Here is a 13952-nt window from a genome sequence, read left to right on the forward strand (position 1 = left end):
AACTGTATTTTTGCTAAAATGAATAACTTTTTTTTTTAAAACAAAAGTACCCCGTGGAACTCTTAGCATTTGTTATGCTTTTATGACTCTTTCCCTTTCTTGTGGGCAACTTTTATCTAAAATTCATAGAAAGATTTTTTTAAGTTATGGTTAAATGTAGGCTAAAATAAAATAAGTCGGTGAAAAATTCCCTGGAAGTTTTTTTAAAAAAATAAAAACCACAAGCCAGGACTTGTTCCTCAAACTCACCCACATCTTATGCTGTGAAGTGTTGCTTTCTTCAAGGTACGGCGCAGAGTGGCACTTGTCGTAATTCATCTATAAGTCGCACCCAATCTCGAAATCGGCTTTTTTTTTTTTCTTCGAGGGTTTTTCCGTTTTTCTCGTGAACTTCTAGTTGTTATCAATAATTTAAAAATTCCCATCTCCATCGTACGCAGAAAACCTCTCTCTCTCTCTCTCTCTCTCCTCTGCTCTTTGGAAAGCGCGTCGAGTGGCCGGAATTCGGAAGCACAACACCGAAAATCAAGATCTCTGTCGGATTCCTCTCTCGGGGACGGGAAGAGAACGCCCAAGCTCGGTGTTATAAAGACGCAGCAGGAATCTGGCGACCGGAGCTTCCTCGGAGCGCTGGGCAAGAAGATGAGTCGCCTTCCGGTGGTCAGGATCACGCTCGCGGTCGTCCTTCTGGTCGGCCTGCTCTTCGCGGTGGGCCTCCGCTTCGAGCTGCTGGGAGGTTTTCTGGCAGCGGCGGGGGAGACTGACGCGGTGGAGGAGGCGAGGAGAGAGTGGGAAGCGGTTTACGGCAGACTGACCGCAGAGTGGAACGGTTACCGGCGAGGATTCCGGCGGCCTCCTGAGACGTCGTGCTTCCTGTTCGTGGAGCGGTGCGCCAGCCTTGCGTCTGATCCCGCCATTATTTCGGTAGGTACTCCTTAACTGCTACTTTACGAATTACGACTTTACCCTTTGACTTAGACTCTATGGACACTGATGAGCTCCAGTGGCTGAGCTCCTGCCGACGGGGCACCGGCAAGAGCCCGGCTCTCGTGAGATGGGTTGGATAAGGATCGAGTCCGAATCAATCACATTTGAATCCGTAGAATTAGTTCAAATAGCCAGAAGTAGCATCCTGAGTGAGTGGGGTGGAATCCCACCGCCCGAATGAGAGGCCGAAACTCAGATGCGATGCAATCAAGTTGCGTTTTGCATTCTGTGAGGACTGCTTGGGTGCGGGAGGCAGGGTGGATTCGGCTTCAAAACTATGAATTTCATAAGCATCTGTTGAAATATCACTAAGATCGGAGTTGAAACTAAATTCTGTTTTGGGATGTCAATGATCAGATGTGAATCGGACTTAAAATCCTTTAAATTGTCGATCAGATGTTGACATGTTCATGTTGGAATTCATATTCAAATACGAATGGTAGCAACTCTATGTCATATCGTAATCTGATTTTGCAATTCACAAGCTAAATCATAATAGAATTGGACTTTTATTTCCATATCGAAATCCCAATTCGACTTTTCAAATACCTAATCAAGTAAAAGCGGTATTCTAATATTTGATATTAATAAAAAGCTATAATTGGTCTTCCCCTTTGCGCACGGCTTTGATCTTATCGGATCATGTCTCTTCTTCGAATTAATTTTTTGTTGAAAATTATCGAAGCACCATTGACCCTTTGGAGAAGGTTTTAAGAGGATTGGAATTTAATTTTTTTTTTTCCCAAATTTTCTCCTGATTTCTTGTGGTTTGTCAACTCATTAGAAAAATACAATGCGTAAGCGTGTTTCGCCACTTTGGCATGTTTACTTTGTTATATTTCTTTAAAATTTGACTGTATAGATGTGTTCTTAACGTTTACAAAATTTTGTACCAACAGTGAACGGAAAAAACACTAAAATTTGATGGGTAAATGGATTTTGCCGTCCAGGGAACTTGTTATAACATCTACACTATACATCGAACTGCAACTTTTTTGTTTTCTTTTCTAATCATATCTTTTTTTTTTTGAACAACCCTTACTCTCTTTTTTTTTTTTGAACAACCCTTACTCTCTTTTTTTTTTGAACAACCCTTACTCAAGGATAAGGATGTAGTGGTATGGTAAGTGCGATACGCGAGTTAAATGATGGATTGATGTCACCTAGATTCACTCAAGCCTTGAATTAGAAGGCATAAGGACATGATATTAGGGATTTTATATTAAAAGCAGTTTTTACTATATAAACATTAAAAAACCCTCCACACCATTCACGAGGTTGGATTGATGTTTGAATTAACTGGGCAGCGTTTCTTGAGCCAAATCGTTGGTGGCCAATTCTAAGCCCTTATTTCTTTTCAATGGAAATTGCTCATATCAAGCAAATCAAACTTCTCCAAACTTTTTTTAGACTTCCCTTGAAATAAAGCATTTGGATTCTTTCCTCCTCGCTTATGACATGTTTAGTAAAAGTTGTTGATAACACACGCTGTTCGGAGGAAGTAGAAAGCCTTCCACTTGCGTGCAGTCATCTTCATTCCAAGTTTTCCCATATTTCTTCTTCTAACTTCATTTGGTTAGGATTCAAGGACATATTTTGGCGTATGCAAAGGGTGTGGACCAATTCAGTTCTAACCTTCGACTGTCAAAATATTATTGAAACCAGTGTTCCGAAGAAGGGTTTCAGAAATCGTATTTGATCCTTTGGCCCATAGTTGGTAAATTCATCAGTCTGAGCCGCATGTCAGCCATAAAGTCAAGTTAGGGGCGGAGATATATACCTTATTTTGCCTACTCTAATGTTAATTCAGTATTGAAAGTTAGGTAGGTAGCTTCGTGAGATTCAAGTCATTATTTTATTGTCAATTGAAAATTTGTTATCCAACCATAGAAAATAATCTCTGGCTCCAACCCTAACTGAAGTTTATTATTTTTAAACTTTTAAATATCACAAATTTTTATAAAATATACACAAATACTCATATTACATGCTATTCATTTTCAATTGATGAAAAAAGTAAAACACAAAATCCAAACAGACTTATCTTCTTCATTTACCTATAAAAAAAATGAACTATAAAAATTTATAACTTAAATTTTTAAAACCAAGTGACCTAGTCTTCAACCGAGTCCTAGGTTCGCAAACTGTCCTGTAGCATATTAAGAGTGCTATATTTTCAATTCTAAATATGTTTACGATTTCTATTCTTTTTATGTTTAAGATGCTTTTATTTTTGAATTGATTCTGACGATGGAAACTTATGAGCAGTTACTTGGAAAACAACAACAATAACTGCAACTCATTATCCAGAACCGCATGTTCTCGGTCGTCGTATCGGGAGTGCATGTGTCACATTGTTTTCGTTTGATGCGGGAAGTTACATGGAAGAAAAACTTCCGCACAGTTTGCATTGACTCAGACTGGTTTTACTGTCATTCAACTCATTGAAAAATAAGCTGACACATGACTTGTAGCTTCAGCATCAAAACGGTCAAGGTTTCCAACCAACTTTTCTTACTTCAGTCAGGTTTGGAATGATAGAGTCCAGAATAATGCCATGATTTTAGTTCTCATTCAATGGTGGATGGGGCCACAGGTTTGGGCAAATCATTTAGTGGCCGAGCCGAGCCACATATAAATGTCTTATCTAAGGAAGTGCCTATGTCACTTAAATCAGTGACGAGAGCTGTCTGTCAACCATTGACCTCCGAGCTGGTCATGTTATACTCAGGGCTTCCAGTGCAATGCTGTTGGGACTAAGCTCCTCCAAGCAGCCTTTTATTAAGAAAGGATGAAAAAATACACACGTAAACTTTTTACGTAAGCAGAACATCATCACGTAAATGTTTTACGAATATACAAAAAAAAAAAAAAGGTAGATTCATAAGAGATTAAAACTTAGTGTTTCATAAATTTATTCCAATATTTAAAATAAATTCATGGAACACAAATGCAGTGTTTCAATATCCAAATAGTAGGTTGACCAACTTAAAAAGCTTCAATGGATTTGAAGAAATGCTGTAATGGATATCGGATTTCTTTTTCATGAAATGTTAAAGAGATATTTCTTGCTTGCCTAGTGAGATTTTTTTTTCATGAAAAGGAGAAAAGACTTTGAGGCTTGCCCAATAAGGTTTTCTTTTTCATGAAAAGTTAAAGAGACTTTATTTCTCTGTCGATATAGTAAAAATCGCCATTACAAAAGATACAAAACTTAAATTAACCGTTTTAGGGCAAGGATGTCCGAAATATCTAACTCATTTTTGTGAAAACTTAGCTGTATGGAAACAAGCTTTTACTACTCAGTTTTGGATTTGTTTTTTTTTTTTGTGATGCACCCAAAACTAAGTTTTTTCTTTTATAAAACCAGATTTTGTCAAAACTGGTTTTCCTTGAATTCGGATTTATTGGTACCCAAATTCTCCAAAAACCTTATTGTAAAAGCAAAACTTACCTCTAAAACCCCGTTTTCTAAAAACATTTTAAATGGTCTAAATTTGAGTTGCAAAAAAAAATGTCACTTTAACGCAGGCATTCATCCTTAGTCTTTAGAATTACCAACGATTTATAGGAATTACTTATCCGCCTAAAGGAAAGTGATAAAAACAAAGGAAGCGACAGCGACGGATTATATTTTTTTTTTCTTCGTATGTTCTTCTTGATTGATTGATCCAAGTTGAAAGCTTGCATGAGAAAACGTTTTCACTCAGAATCTTTTTCTCGTGAACATGTTTTGTCCAGAGGCTGATCGGCACGTTGGGTCCTAACATAATTCTCTATGCGGTCAAGTTCTTGAACTCCAAGGACCCACCTGATGTGGCCGCCAACATGGAAACGACTGCCAAGAAATGCAAACACGCCGCCGACGTGATCATCGGAAAATCCATCGAGATTTTCCAGCAGCCTGGCCGGAACCTGGCCTCCAACCTCACCACCATCTCCCACGGGCCCCTTCTCAAAAACAAGCTCGGCCTCATCATCTACGGCGACCAACCTTACCTCCTCAAGCAAGCCCACGACCAAGGCTCCGTCCTCCTCCGCTATGCCTCCACCGACTGCTCCATCCGCATGCGTGCGGAACACGACCAACACCTTCCGCCGGCGCTGCGAGTCTCCGGCGAAGCCGCCGGCAAGTCCAACGACGTCCGATCCGGCCCAGCATTGGCATCCGGAGCCCCGCTCGACTTCGAGCCGACCCATGAGCCCGACGTTCATCCGTTCGTCCCCAAGTTCAACATCACCGCGTTTTCATGGACGGACGTAAACTCAAGCAGCCGGAGTCCGACGTTCGGGTGCCTGGCAACTCGGATTCTGGACAGGATCAGGTTCGATTTTCTGGCGGACGTGAGGGGAACGAAAGAGAGCGAGACGTTCAGGTCGAGCTTATACGAGACGGCTCTAGTGGCCATTAACGGATCGTTCTGGGTTCAGAAAGCCGACCCTGAATCAATGGCGTGGAGGGAAGCTCTGGAGCTGAACGAACATGGGTTTGCTTACGTTCCTGCCGGAGTATGGCACTCCATCGGTGCTTCTCTCGAAGGAGCTACCGCCGGTTCGCTGGTTCGGATCAGGTGGAGGGGGAGGAAGACGACGAAGGACTACTTCTTGGCCAATGGCGGGCGAATGGTGAAACTGCAGAGCGGCCAGGCTTTCGACCCTTCGAACGAAGGGGAGTGCGATGTCGTCGTGGTGGTGATCCAGGGAGAAGGGTTGCAGGTCTTGCCTTTCGAGGGCATGGTGGCGAGGGGCCAGGCTTTGGTCGTCTCTGCCGGGCAGCCATGCTTGTTCTGGAACTCTTCCAGATGGCTGGTGAAGATTGTGGCGTTCCATGTTTGTGAGAAGGACAAGGACACAGAGAGGCTCTTTAATGGCGATTCTGCACTGGCTTCCTATTTTAATGGCGGAGGAAGGCTTATGCGGAGATGATCGGAATATTGTGGCGGCAAAATTGTGTAGTAGTAGGAACATGTATACTGCAAATTGAAATTTCAGAATTTTTTTTGTTTTCTGTTTCAGAAGCAGTAAGATCCAGTGTCAGTATTTGTGTAGAAATGGAAAGAATCTAGAGAGAATAATATTTCTTACAGATTGCTTCCAATATTTCTTGCGGAGGACGCAAAATTTTAACGTCGGTTGTAAATCATATTTAGAATAAAAAAACTCATTTTCTGACGTAGTTTTGTATGTAATATAATTGAAAAAGCTACATAAATGGAACAATCAGGCTTCTCCCAAAGCTAACTTGTTTCTGTATCTTGCCATCTTGAGAGGACTGGCTTCAAATAGGTTTAGTTTGTAAACTAACCAGGAGATTGAAGAAGCTGATTACCTTCTCCAGATTCCAAGGACCAAGAGGAACAAGAAGGTGATCATTGAGGCGATTTGGAAAGACCTAAGAAGTAGACGTATCAGATGGGAAATTGTGAAAGAAATGACTGGATTAGGTTCAGCAGAGATGCATCTCATCTGTAAATGGATTCAGGCCACTAGATATAAGGAGTCAAGAAGAAGAATGATCATTACGATGGTTGTTTTCTAAGAAGATTCAGAAGCATGCTCGCAAGTAGAAGAAAGATCCATGAAAGATGGAAAGAGGTGGAATGGTCAAGATCGTGCATATTAATTTTGGATCAACCACCGACCTTATATGCAGGAAACTTAATGAAGAGATTGTGGCTGCTGGTTAGTGTCTTTGCCAAGCTTTTAGGGTAGTCATACCCGAAAGGATGGATCCTACATAAGATCGATGTAGGAGCCTTTCTTTTTCTGGTGATGCTGTTAGCTGCAGGTTTTTAATGTATGTTTTGTTGCAGTTGATGCTATGCATCCTTTAATCTCCTGTAAATATAATTTTTTTGTTAGTAAGATGATGGGAGCCAATCTCCCAGCAATTCTTATTGGAATTCAAAAAGCTACATTTTGTAATTGGTTTAAGATTCCTATAAAACAGGAATCTACAGTGGGATTCTATTCATTTTAGTCACGAAAAGCAGTAGCTGCAATTTTCTTTTCCAATACTGCGTTCCATGTCACTATATTATACCATTTTTTCTAGATTAACAGACGTTTCTTTGAACCCCATATTCAACAATTTTTCTTTTTAAAATACGGTTTTCATTAGAAATTATATATATTATTTATTTATTTATTGGGTTGGTACTTCCTATGAGAATAGGATTAATCAAAGGTCGAAAGTGACTGGACTGAAAAGATTCAAACTGACAAACACCAAACTGCTAAGGCTGGCTTTAGAATGCAATGGGTTTTAAATAGATGTAGATACTAGATAGATATGATTTTGAATTAAAAATTGCTAAAACCTAGTGCTAAGTGCCTGATGAGTGATTTTTTTTTTCTTTTTATTGAGCCAGCTTGGGTTTGAAATTGCCAGTCAGAGTATCCAACTATCTACCGGGTATCGGGTGTGTTGTTCACCCTCACATGTAACATGCTTTTGCTGATATGGTAAAAAATTTTAAACTAGGGATACTAAGTCAGAATTAAGATCTATACATGATTTTTTTTCTTTTTTGTAGAAACAAAATGTCTAATTTAAGATCACAAGGGGAACACTCATCTTAAATCCATAGATTTTTAATCACGGGTGTCTTAGATCAAGGGCAATAAAACTTCCCCCTCCCAAAAAAAAAAAAAAAGAACTACCATTTTCATTATGTTTTTGTACCTGACATATAAAGATCCGATCCTATCAGATATAAAATCCGAAATTAGAAAATTCACCCATCTAAGCATGAAAATGGTCAATGTCAATGAAATTTTCTCAAGTAAACCAATTAAAAATGAGGTGTTTGACATTTATTTGAAATATATCACTTTTTATCTTTCTCTCCTTCAGTCTGTCTACATTATTAATTTGACATCCGAAATTAAAGAAATTTGCTATTCATTTAAATGGAGAATTGAAATCAAACAGCTACACAATGTTGCCTTATGACTAAATTAAAATTTTTTAGCAATAATTTATAAACATTTTAATGAACTGATTTCAGTTCTCCTTTAAATATCGAGCCTCGCGGAGCCGGAGCCAATTTAAAAAGCAAAAGGTTTGGATCAAACTCATGAACCGAACAGTTTACGGAGCTAAAAATAGGTTTATTCTGATGTTACGGAGACCGAAACGTGGCTCAAGTGGACCCCAGGAGCGAGCGATTCCCCTGGTTGCACAGGCACAGCAAGACCAATAAAGAGCGACCACCGCCGCCGCCGGCGAGGGTGCTGCTCGTTACTGAGCTGTTGCCTTCTGGAAGGAAACAGAAGAAGAATGGCGGGGATGCGTCTCCCGGCGGCTCGCTTCGCCTCTGGCTTCCTCCCGACGTCCACCAACAGAGCGATCTTCCCCTCTTACTTCCGCCTTCACCCTCTTCGTTCCCTTCAGGAGCCCTCCCCCTCCCTTTCCGTTCCCTTGTCGTCCTCTCCACTCTTTTCAGAGGTGATCGCTTATAGTAATCTTCTCTTCTTCTTCTTTGTTGTCTTGTACATTTAACATTTTCAGTTAGGTGGCTTAGTTCCCTCTTCTGCTGACTTTGCTCGTCTGAATGGGCTTCCTTTTCTGTTGGTCGCAGATCGTCGGGAGGCGGGCGGTTCACTCGGCCAGCGGCGTGTCGACGGGGTGCTTCTCCTCGGACCCTGATGAGTTGAGGAAGGCGAAGGAGGGCATTAAGGAGCTTCTCAAGAACACTTTCTGCCACCCAATTCTGGTATCTTCTTCTGTCTGATCCTTGCAATTCTGCCTTGTTTCCTCACTCTTGGAGCTATCTATTGAAACAGCAGGGCTCTTGTTTTTTGAGTTCGTTAACGTCAATTTTGAAGTTCCAGAGTGGCAAGTTCTTGCCTATTGCCGCGATGAGCTCCATATAAAATTGTGTGGTAAATGGCACGGATTGTCATGCTCCTTGAGAAATTTGGCACATACCAATCTCGGATGTTTCTTTGGTGGTGGAGTTGTGTTTGGCACCATTTGAATTCTGGATATGCTCTGCCTGTGACATGGATTGAAACTTAAATTACGTTCTCTTGGAAGACTGACCTGGAGGAAGTTCTCTGTAGTTTGTGCCCAATTAGGTTCTGGAAGTCTCTCATGGCGTCTTTTGAAAATGCAGGTTCGACTTGGCTGGCATGATGCAGGAACATACAACAAGAACATTGAGGAATGGCCGCTAAGGGGCGGAGCTAATGGAAGCTTAAGGTTTGAAATCGAGCTGAAACATGGAGCCAATGCTGGTAAAGTGAGCTTTTAACATGGATCAGGTTTTGATTTCTGTTGTTGTTACTTCCACTTGCCTCATAAGACGATCGTCCTAGGCTTGGTGAACGCTTTGAAGCTGCTCCAACCAATCAAGGACAAGTATTCTAGTGTGACTTACGCGGACTTGTTTCAGCTGGCGAGTGCCACGGCCATCGAGGTCCTTCACTCTGTTTCAGATTCTGGGTTTTGCTTACACTGTTCTGATGCCTTTGTTTTCGGGAAAAATATTCCGCGTTGAACATTATTTCCCATGTTTTAGGAGGCTGGAGGTCCAAAAATCCCCATGAAGTATGGGAGAGTAGATGTTGCAGGTCCTGAGCAATGTCCAGAAGAGGGGAGGCTTCCAGGTTGGTGCTTCTCAAGTTTCCATGTTATTAGGATGTAATTTTGGTTGCAAGTTCTAACTTCTCATGATTTCAACCAGCTTTGTGTCTAGCTTCTGGTCCCAGTACAAGCATCTCTTTCCGTTTGCATAGGGCAAACTCATATTATGGAACACGACCAAGTTTGTTATGGTTACAGCCGTGATGCTTTCTGCATGGGAGGCCTTTAAACTTTAAAGAATGACGAGGGTGCTAATCCTACTGTTTCAAAGTTCTTGTGAATTTGTCTCTTCTTTTTGCACTGAAGTAGGCATGAAAACTAGCTGCGGTAAAACTTAAACAAGTATTTGGGCACATTTTTGCTTAATTTCATGTTCTGACTTCTGTCATAGTGTATCAGAATTTTGCTCATGAAAACTTGCTGAGTCATTTTGTCTGATAAAATACTGAAAAGTTTTTTTTTCTACGTTTAGATGCTGGACCTCCCTCACCGGCAGAACATCTACGCCAAGTTTTTTACCGGATGGGACTAAATGACAAGGTTATCTATATCTTTGCAACTGAAAATTTCATGTGCTTAGACAATGTTGTTACTTTTCTCCTGCTTGCTCAAACTTTAACATACAGTCTTGTGCAGGAAATTGTTGCATTATCTGGTGCCCACACCTTGGGTAGGTCTCGTCCAGAACGTAGTGGATGGGGAAAGCCGCAAACTAAGTATACTGTGAGACATGCCTGTTTCCTTATGAGGAGGATATCTTATTTTCTTTTAGAGCGACCTTGTTTTTGTTTACTAGAATGACCATGTGAAAGAAATGCATCGCAGTTGCCAGAATCACTTGAAGTAGGAACAAAAGGTTCCTGAGCGGAGGTGCATAAAATCCATATGCAGTTTCAATCCCCAAACATGTGCCTAATTATGAAGGAATCCTTGTACATATAGGAACAGTGATCCCCATTGGAAGGGAATTTATTTGCCCAAGACGTGAATGCTTGGCATCAGACACCAATCGCCACTACTATACAGAAACATATCACAGAGCATGTTCATTGCTCAAATTCCTTTTTCTTTTAAAAACACTGTATTCTCCATTTCCTCCATTGTCCCCTGAAGCACGTTTTCCCATAAGTTGTTCATTGAGCATGATTCTTAGCCAATAAAATCCTGCATCATGTCACATTGTGATATTTGTGACGATACTCGTTACTGTGGCCAACGCTGAAGGATAGTTTCGATTCGTTACTGTAGCTTTGCTTTTCCTTTGGCCAATAGTTCCTCCTTTTAACTGTAGGATGCCATTTTGCTAAAACCTAGCACTCTTTTTTTTTGTTTTTAAGTTTTCATTTTCCTTTTGGTCGTTTGAATGAAAAATAAAAAATCATAAAAATATTTAGAGTCAGTTCAATTTTTCTCAGAAAGATGGACCTGGTGCACCTGGAGGACAATCTTGGACAGTAGAATGGTTGAAGTTTGACAATTCTTACTTCAAGGCAAGGATTTAAGTTTTTAGTTTGTGGCATTTGAATTTTCTTTGCCATTTGATTTTGCCATCTATAAATTCATATGTGATACAAGCAGGAAGTTAAAGAGAAAATAAATGAAGACCTACTTGTTTTACCAACTGATGCTGTTCTATTCGAGGATCCAGGATTCAAGGTAAGTTAATCTTCAGTTTGCCACTCATAGAGTATGCCAACGGCCCATTTGTTTCTGCCTTTCATCCCTGAGCTATATACACTGTTGGTGATCTGTAACAGGAATATGCAGAGAAATATGCTGAAGATCAGGATGCATTTTTCAAGGACTATGCTGAAGCTCATGCTAAACTTAGCAACTTAGGAGCAAAATTTGATCCTCCAGAGGTCCATGCTTCACTCTACTTTCACTAGGAATTATTTTTGTCTCTTTGGCAAGTTTACATGTCCTGGACTATGTCTATCACTGCTAAAACCAATCAGTTCTATTCATGCTGAAAATTAACAACCAACTCAGGCTTACAGATCCTGCTCTAATTCGGATAAGGCATTTAGCAACCCAAGCATATGAATCCTTGTCCTTGTTGAATGTGCCAATTTGGGCTGGTGTTGTGTCTAAAGAAGTTTCTTTTATGTCCTTATGATGCAGGGCTTCTCATTATGATGATCCCAAAAATGGTGCAACTTAAAAGCTTCTAGCTGCAGAATGTTCACCAAGAGACGAAGAGACTCTTTGCATTTAAGATCATTTTCAGCTATTCCCACTTTCAGAAATCCCAATAGGCATTAGTTGTTCATACTGCAGGCTGAAATAACAAATTAAAAAAACCTTTCTTCCTTGTTGAACTTCTCTAGAAGCACAGTCAAGATTTTGCAATGAGTGATTGTGTCGTATTCAGTTGTTGAAATATTATTGGAAGCAATGAAGCAATAGGATCGATGCGGATGAAGGCATGGCAGCGAGCATAAGCCTCCAAAACCAAACAGATTCGTTGACTTATGATTTTGATCACCATTTTGAGTTCCTTTTTCTGTTTACTGACATCTTTGCTCAGCTTCAAGTAACCATCTTTGCAGCTTGTCTGCATTTTCTTTTATAAGTTCTCTTCCTGGACAGTTCTTTCTTTCTCTCTCTCTCTCTCTCTCTCTCTCTCTCTCTCTCTCGTATGTGAATATATGAAAGTGATACCTGTTAGATGTGTAGATAAGATTTAATAGGATTTTTGAAACAAACACTTTTTTTCTTGCCTTTAAAACTCATTGACGCCTAGATGTCAGAACATGTTTTTTGAGCATGCAACATTAATCTGCATAATTATTTTCTGGAAATAACTTTCAAAATATCAAACGTGGCTAGACAGTCTCAAGATGAGGCCCATCGCTTTAACCTGCGTTCTTCTTCAGAGCCGTGACTAAGCTTTGGCCAACTTTGCCCTTCTCACTCTCCCTCATGGCGACTGAGCTGCTTGACCTCTCCCTTGGAACTGGTGGCATCGGCATTAGATCTCTCTCTCTCTCTCTCTCTAATCAATGGAGATATAGGTAGTTGTCAAGATCCAGTTTCTTTTAAAATCATGTTTGGCTGGCACCTTTAAACATTATTTTGGAGGCAAAACAGCATTTTGCATACACGAGGATGTTTACGCCTCTTTGGATAACAGTTGAAATTGGGATTGTAAAAAAACTTAATTTTGACAAAGTAAAAGTTTCAAAACCGCATGAATAGTCTAAACCTTCCGTTTGTCCACAGAAAACATTGGTTTGGTCTTGTCATTTAAACCTACAAGCCAGGAATTCCGGGTGAGCTGGATGCTAATAACCCACCACTAGAAAAGAGGCCTGAAGGCCCCTTTATTCCCCTGGGGCTATATTTATTGCGCTTTGTAGGGAACCAGGGTGGGATATATGATACACCTGTCAAAAAGTGTTGTCATTCCACCATCAACAGTGTAGGAGAAACGTATCCATATGAATTGAACCGATGACGTGCTTTCAATGTGCCATCTTCCTAACCAGTTATGCTATGCTACACCCTTTGAAGCCTACAAGCTAGATATTTCACAAGCCAACAATTTTTAGGGGTTTCATCCAAACAGAAGAACCTTGGGCTGTTTAGTAAAACGATAGCAGCGTGTTTTTAAGTGCAAAAGAGACTTGAACCAAAAAAAAAAAAAAAGCTACATACTAATATAACCCCTTCTATCAATTGCAGCTCATCACAAGCAATTAGAGAAGACAGTAAGCAGCATAGGATTTTGATTTTGGACCAAGCAAGCAAACACAATAACATGTCTCAACACACCGCTTCCATAAATAGAGAACGTATGGAAGAAGCCTGGCTTATTATTGTATAGTCAGTTACATGAAATAACCTCAAGGTGTTTGGTTTGCGAGGACAATGAAAAAAGCCATAAATTTCTATCCATGGATGTTTGTCTATGGACGTTTATCCATAGAGGTGGACAAAAATTATGACCGCCACATGGTGACTGGTGTGGAATGTCCCATGCGTGATGCTGCACAGACAATACGTGTAAGGGGTGGATAGGTGTCCATCCCCACAGTGTTGTTGGTAGAGGTGGGTCAACCCGAGATTTATTAAAAAAAATAAAATATATATGTATAAAAATATACATATAATTAAAATTAAAATTAATTAAAAAAAATTCAGGCCTGGCCCGATTCAACTTGGGCCCGAGCCCAGCCCAAATTGATCTCGGGGCCAGAAAGCCCGAAAGCCTGAGAGCCCCCCGTCCGACACCCACCCTTAGTTGTTGGCACAATTCAAACCCCCTCTAGTGAGTTACAAACAGAATAAAAAAAGTTAAGAGCCTTGATAATTTCACATATATGATTGAGTTGCAAAAACTTGTGGATAGGTATGCATCATTTGAACTTAA

The 13952-nt window shown here is 40.4% G+C and overlaps 2 protein-coding genes across 2 annotated transcripts; both read left to right on the forward strand.

The window, feature by feature from the left end:
* The first annotated feature begins 428 nt into the window (after positions 1-428).
* On the forward strand, positions 429-6159 carry LOC116267241 (uncharacterized). The gene is made up of 2 exons (XM_031648866.2): positions 429-924; positions 4729-6159. The coding sequence occupies exons 1-2, from the start codon at positions 643-645 to the stop codon at positions 5911-5913; spliced, it is 1467 nt and encodes a 488-aa protein (XP_031504726.1). The 5' UTR covers positions 429-642; the 3' UTR covers positions 5914-6159.
* A 2001-nt stretch (positions 6160-8160) lies between these two features.
* Positions 8161-12168, forward strand: LOC116266532 (probable L-ascorbate peroxidase 6, chloroplastic/mitochondrial). Its single transcript, XM_031647766.2, has 11 exons — positions 8161-8437; positions 8571-8705; positions 9108-9228; positions 9310-9410; positions 9513-9600; positions 10050-10117; positions 10214-10300; positions 10993-11067; positions 11156-11233; positions 11335-11439; positions 11702-12168. Exons 1-11 carry the CDS (start codon positions 8270-8272, stop codon positions 11714-11716), a joined length of 1041 nt encoding a protein of 346 aa, XP_031503626.1. The 5' UTR covers positions 8161-8269; the 3' UTR covers positions 11717-12168.
* The last annotated feature ends 1784 nt before the right edge of the window (positions 12169-13952 follow it).

Source organism: Nymphaea colorata, chromosome 13 (genome assembly GCF_008831285.2).
Source record: "Nymphaea colorata isolate Beijing-Zhang1983 chromosome 13, ASM883128v2, whole genome shotgun sequence".
Classification (NCBI taxonomy): domain Eukaryota; kingdom Viridiplantae; phylum Streptophyta; class Magnoliopsida; order Nymphaeales; family Nymphaeaceae; genus Nymphaea; species Nymphaea colorata.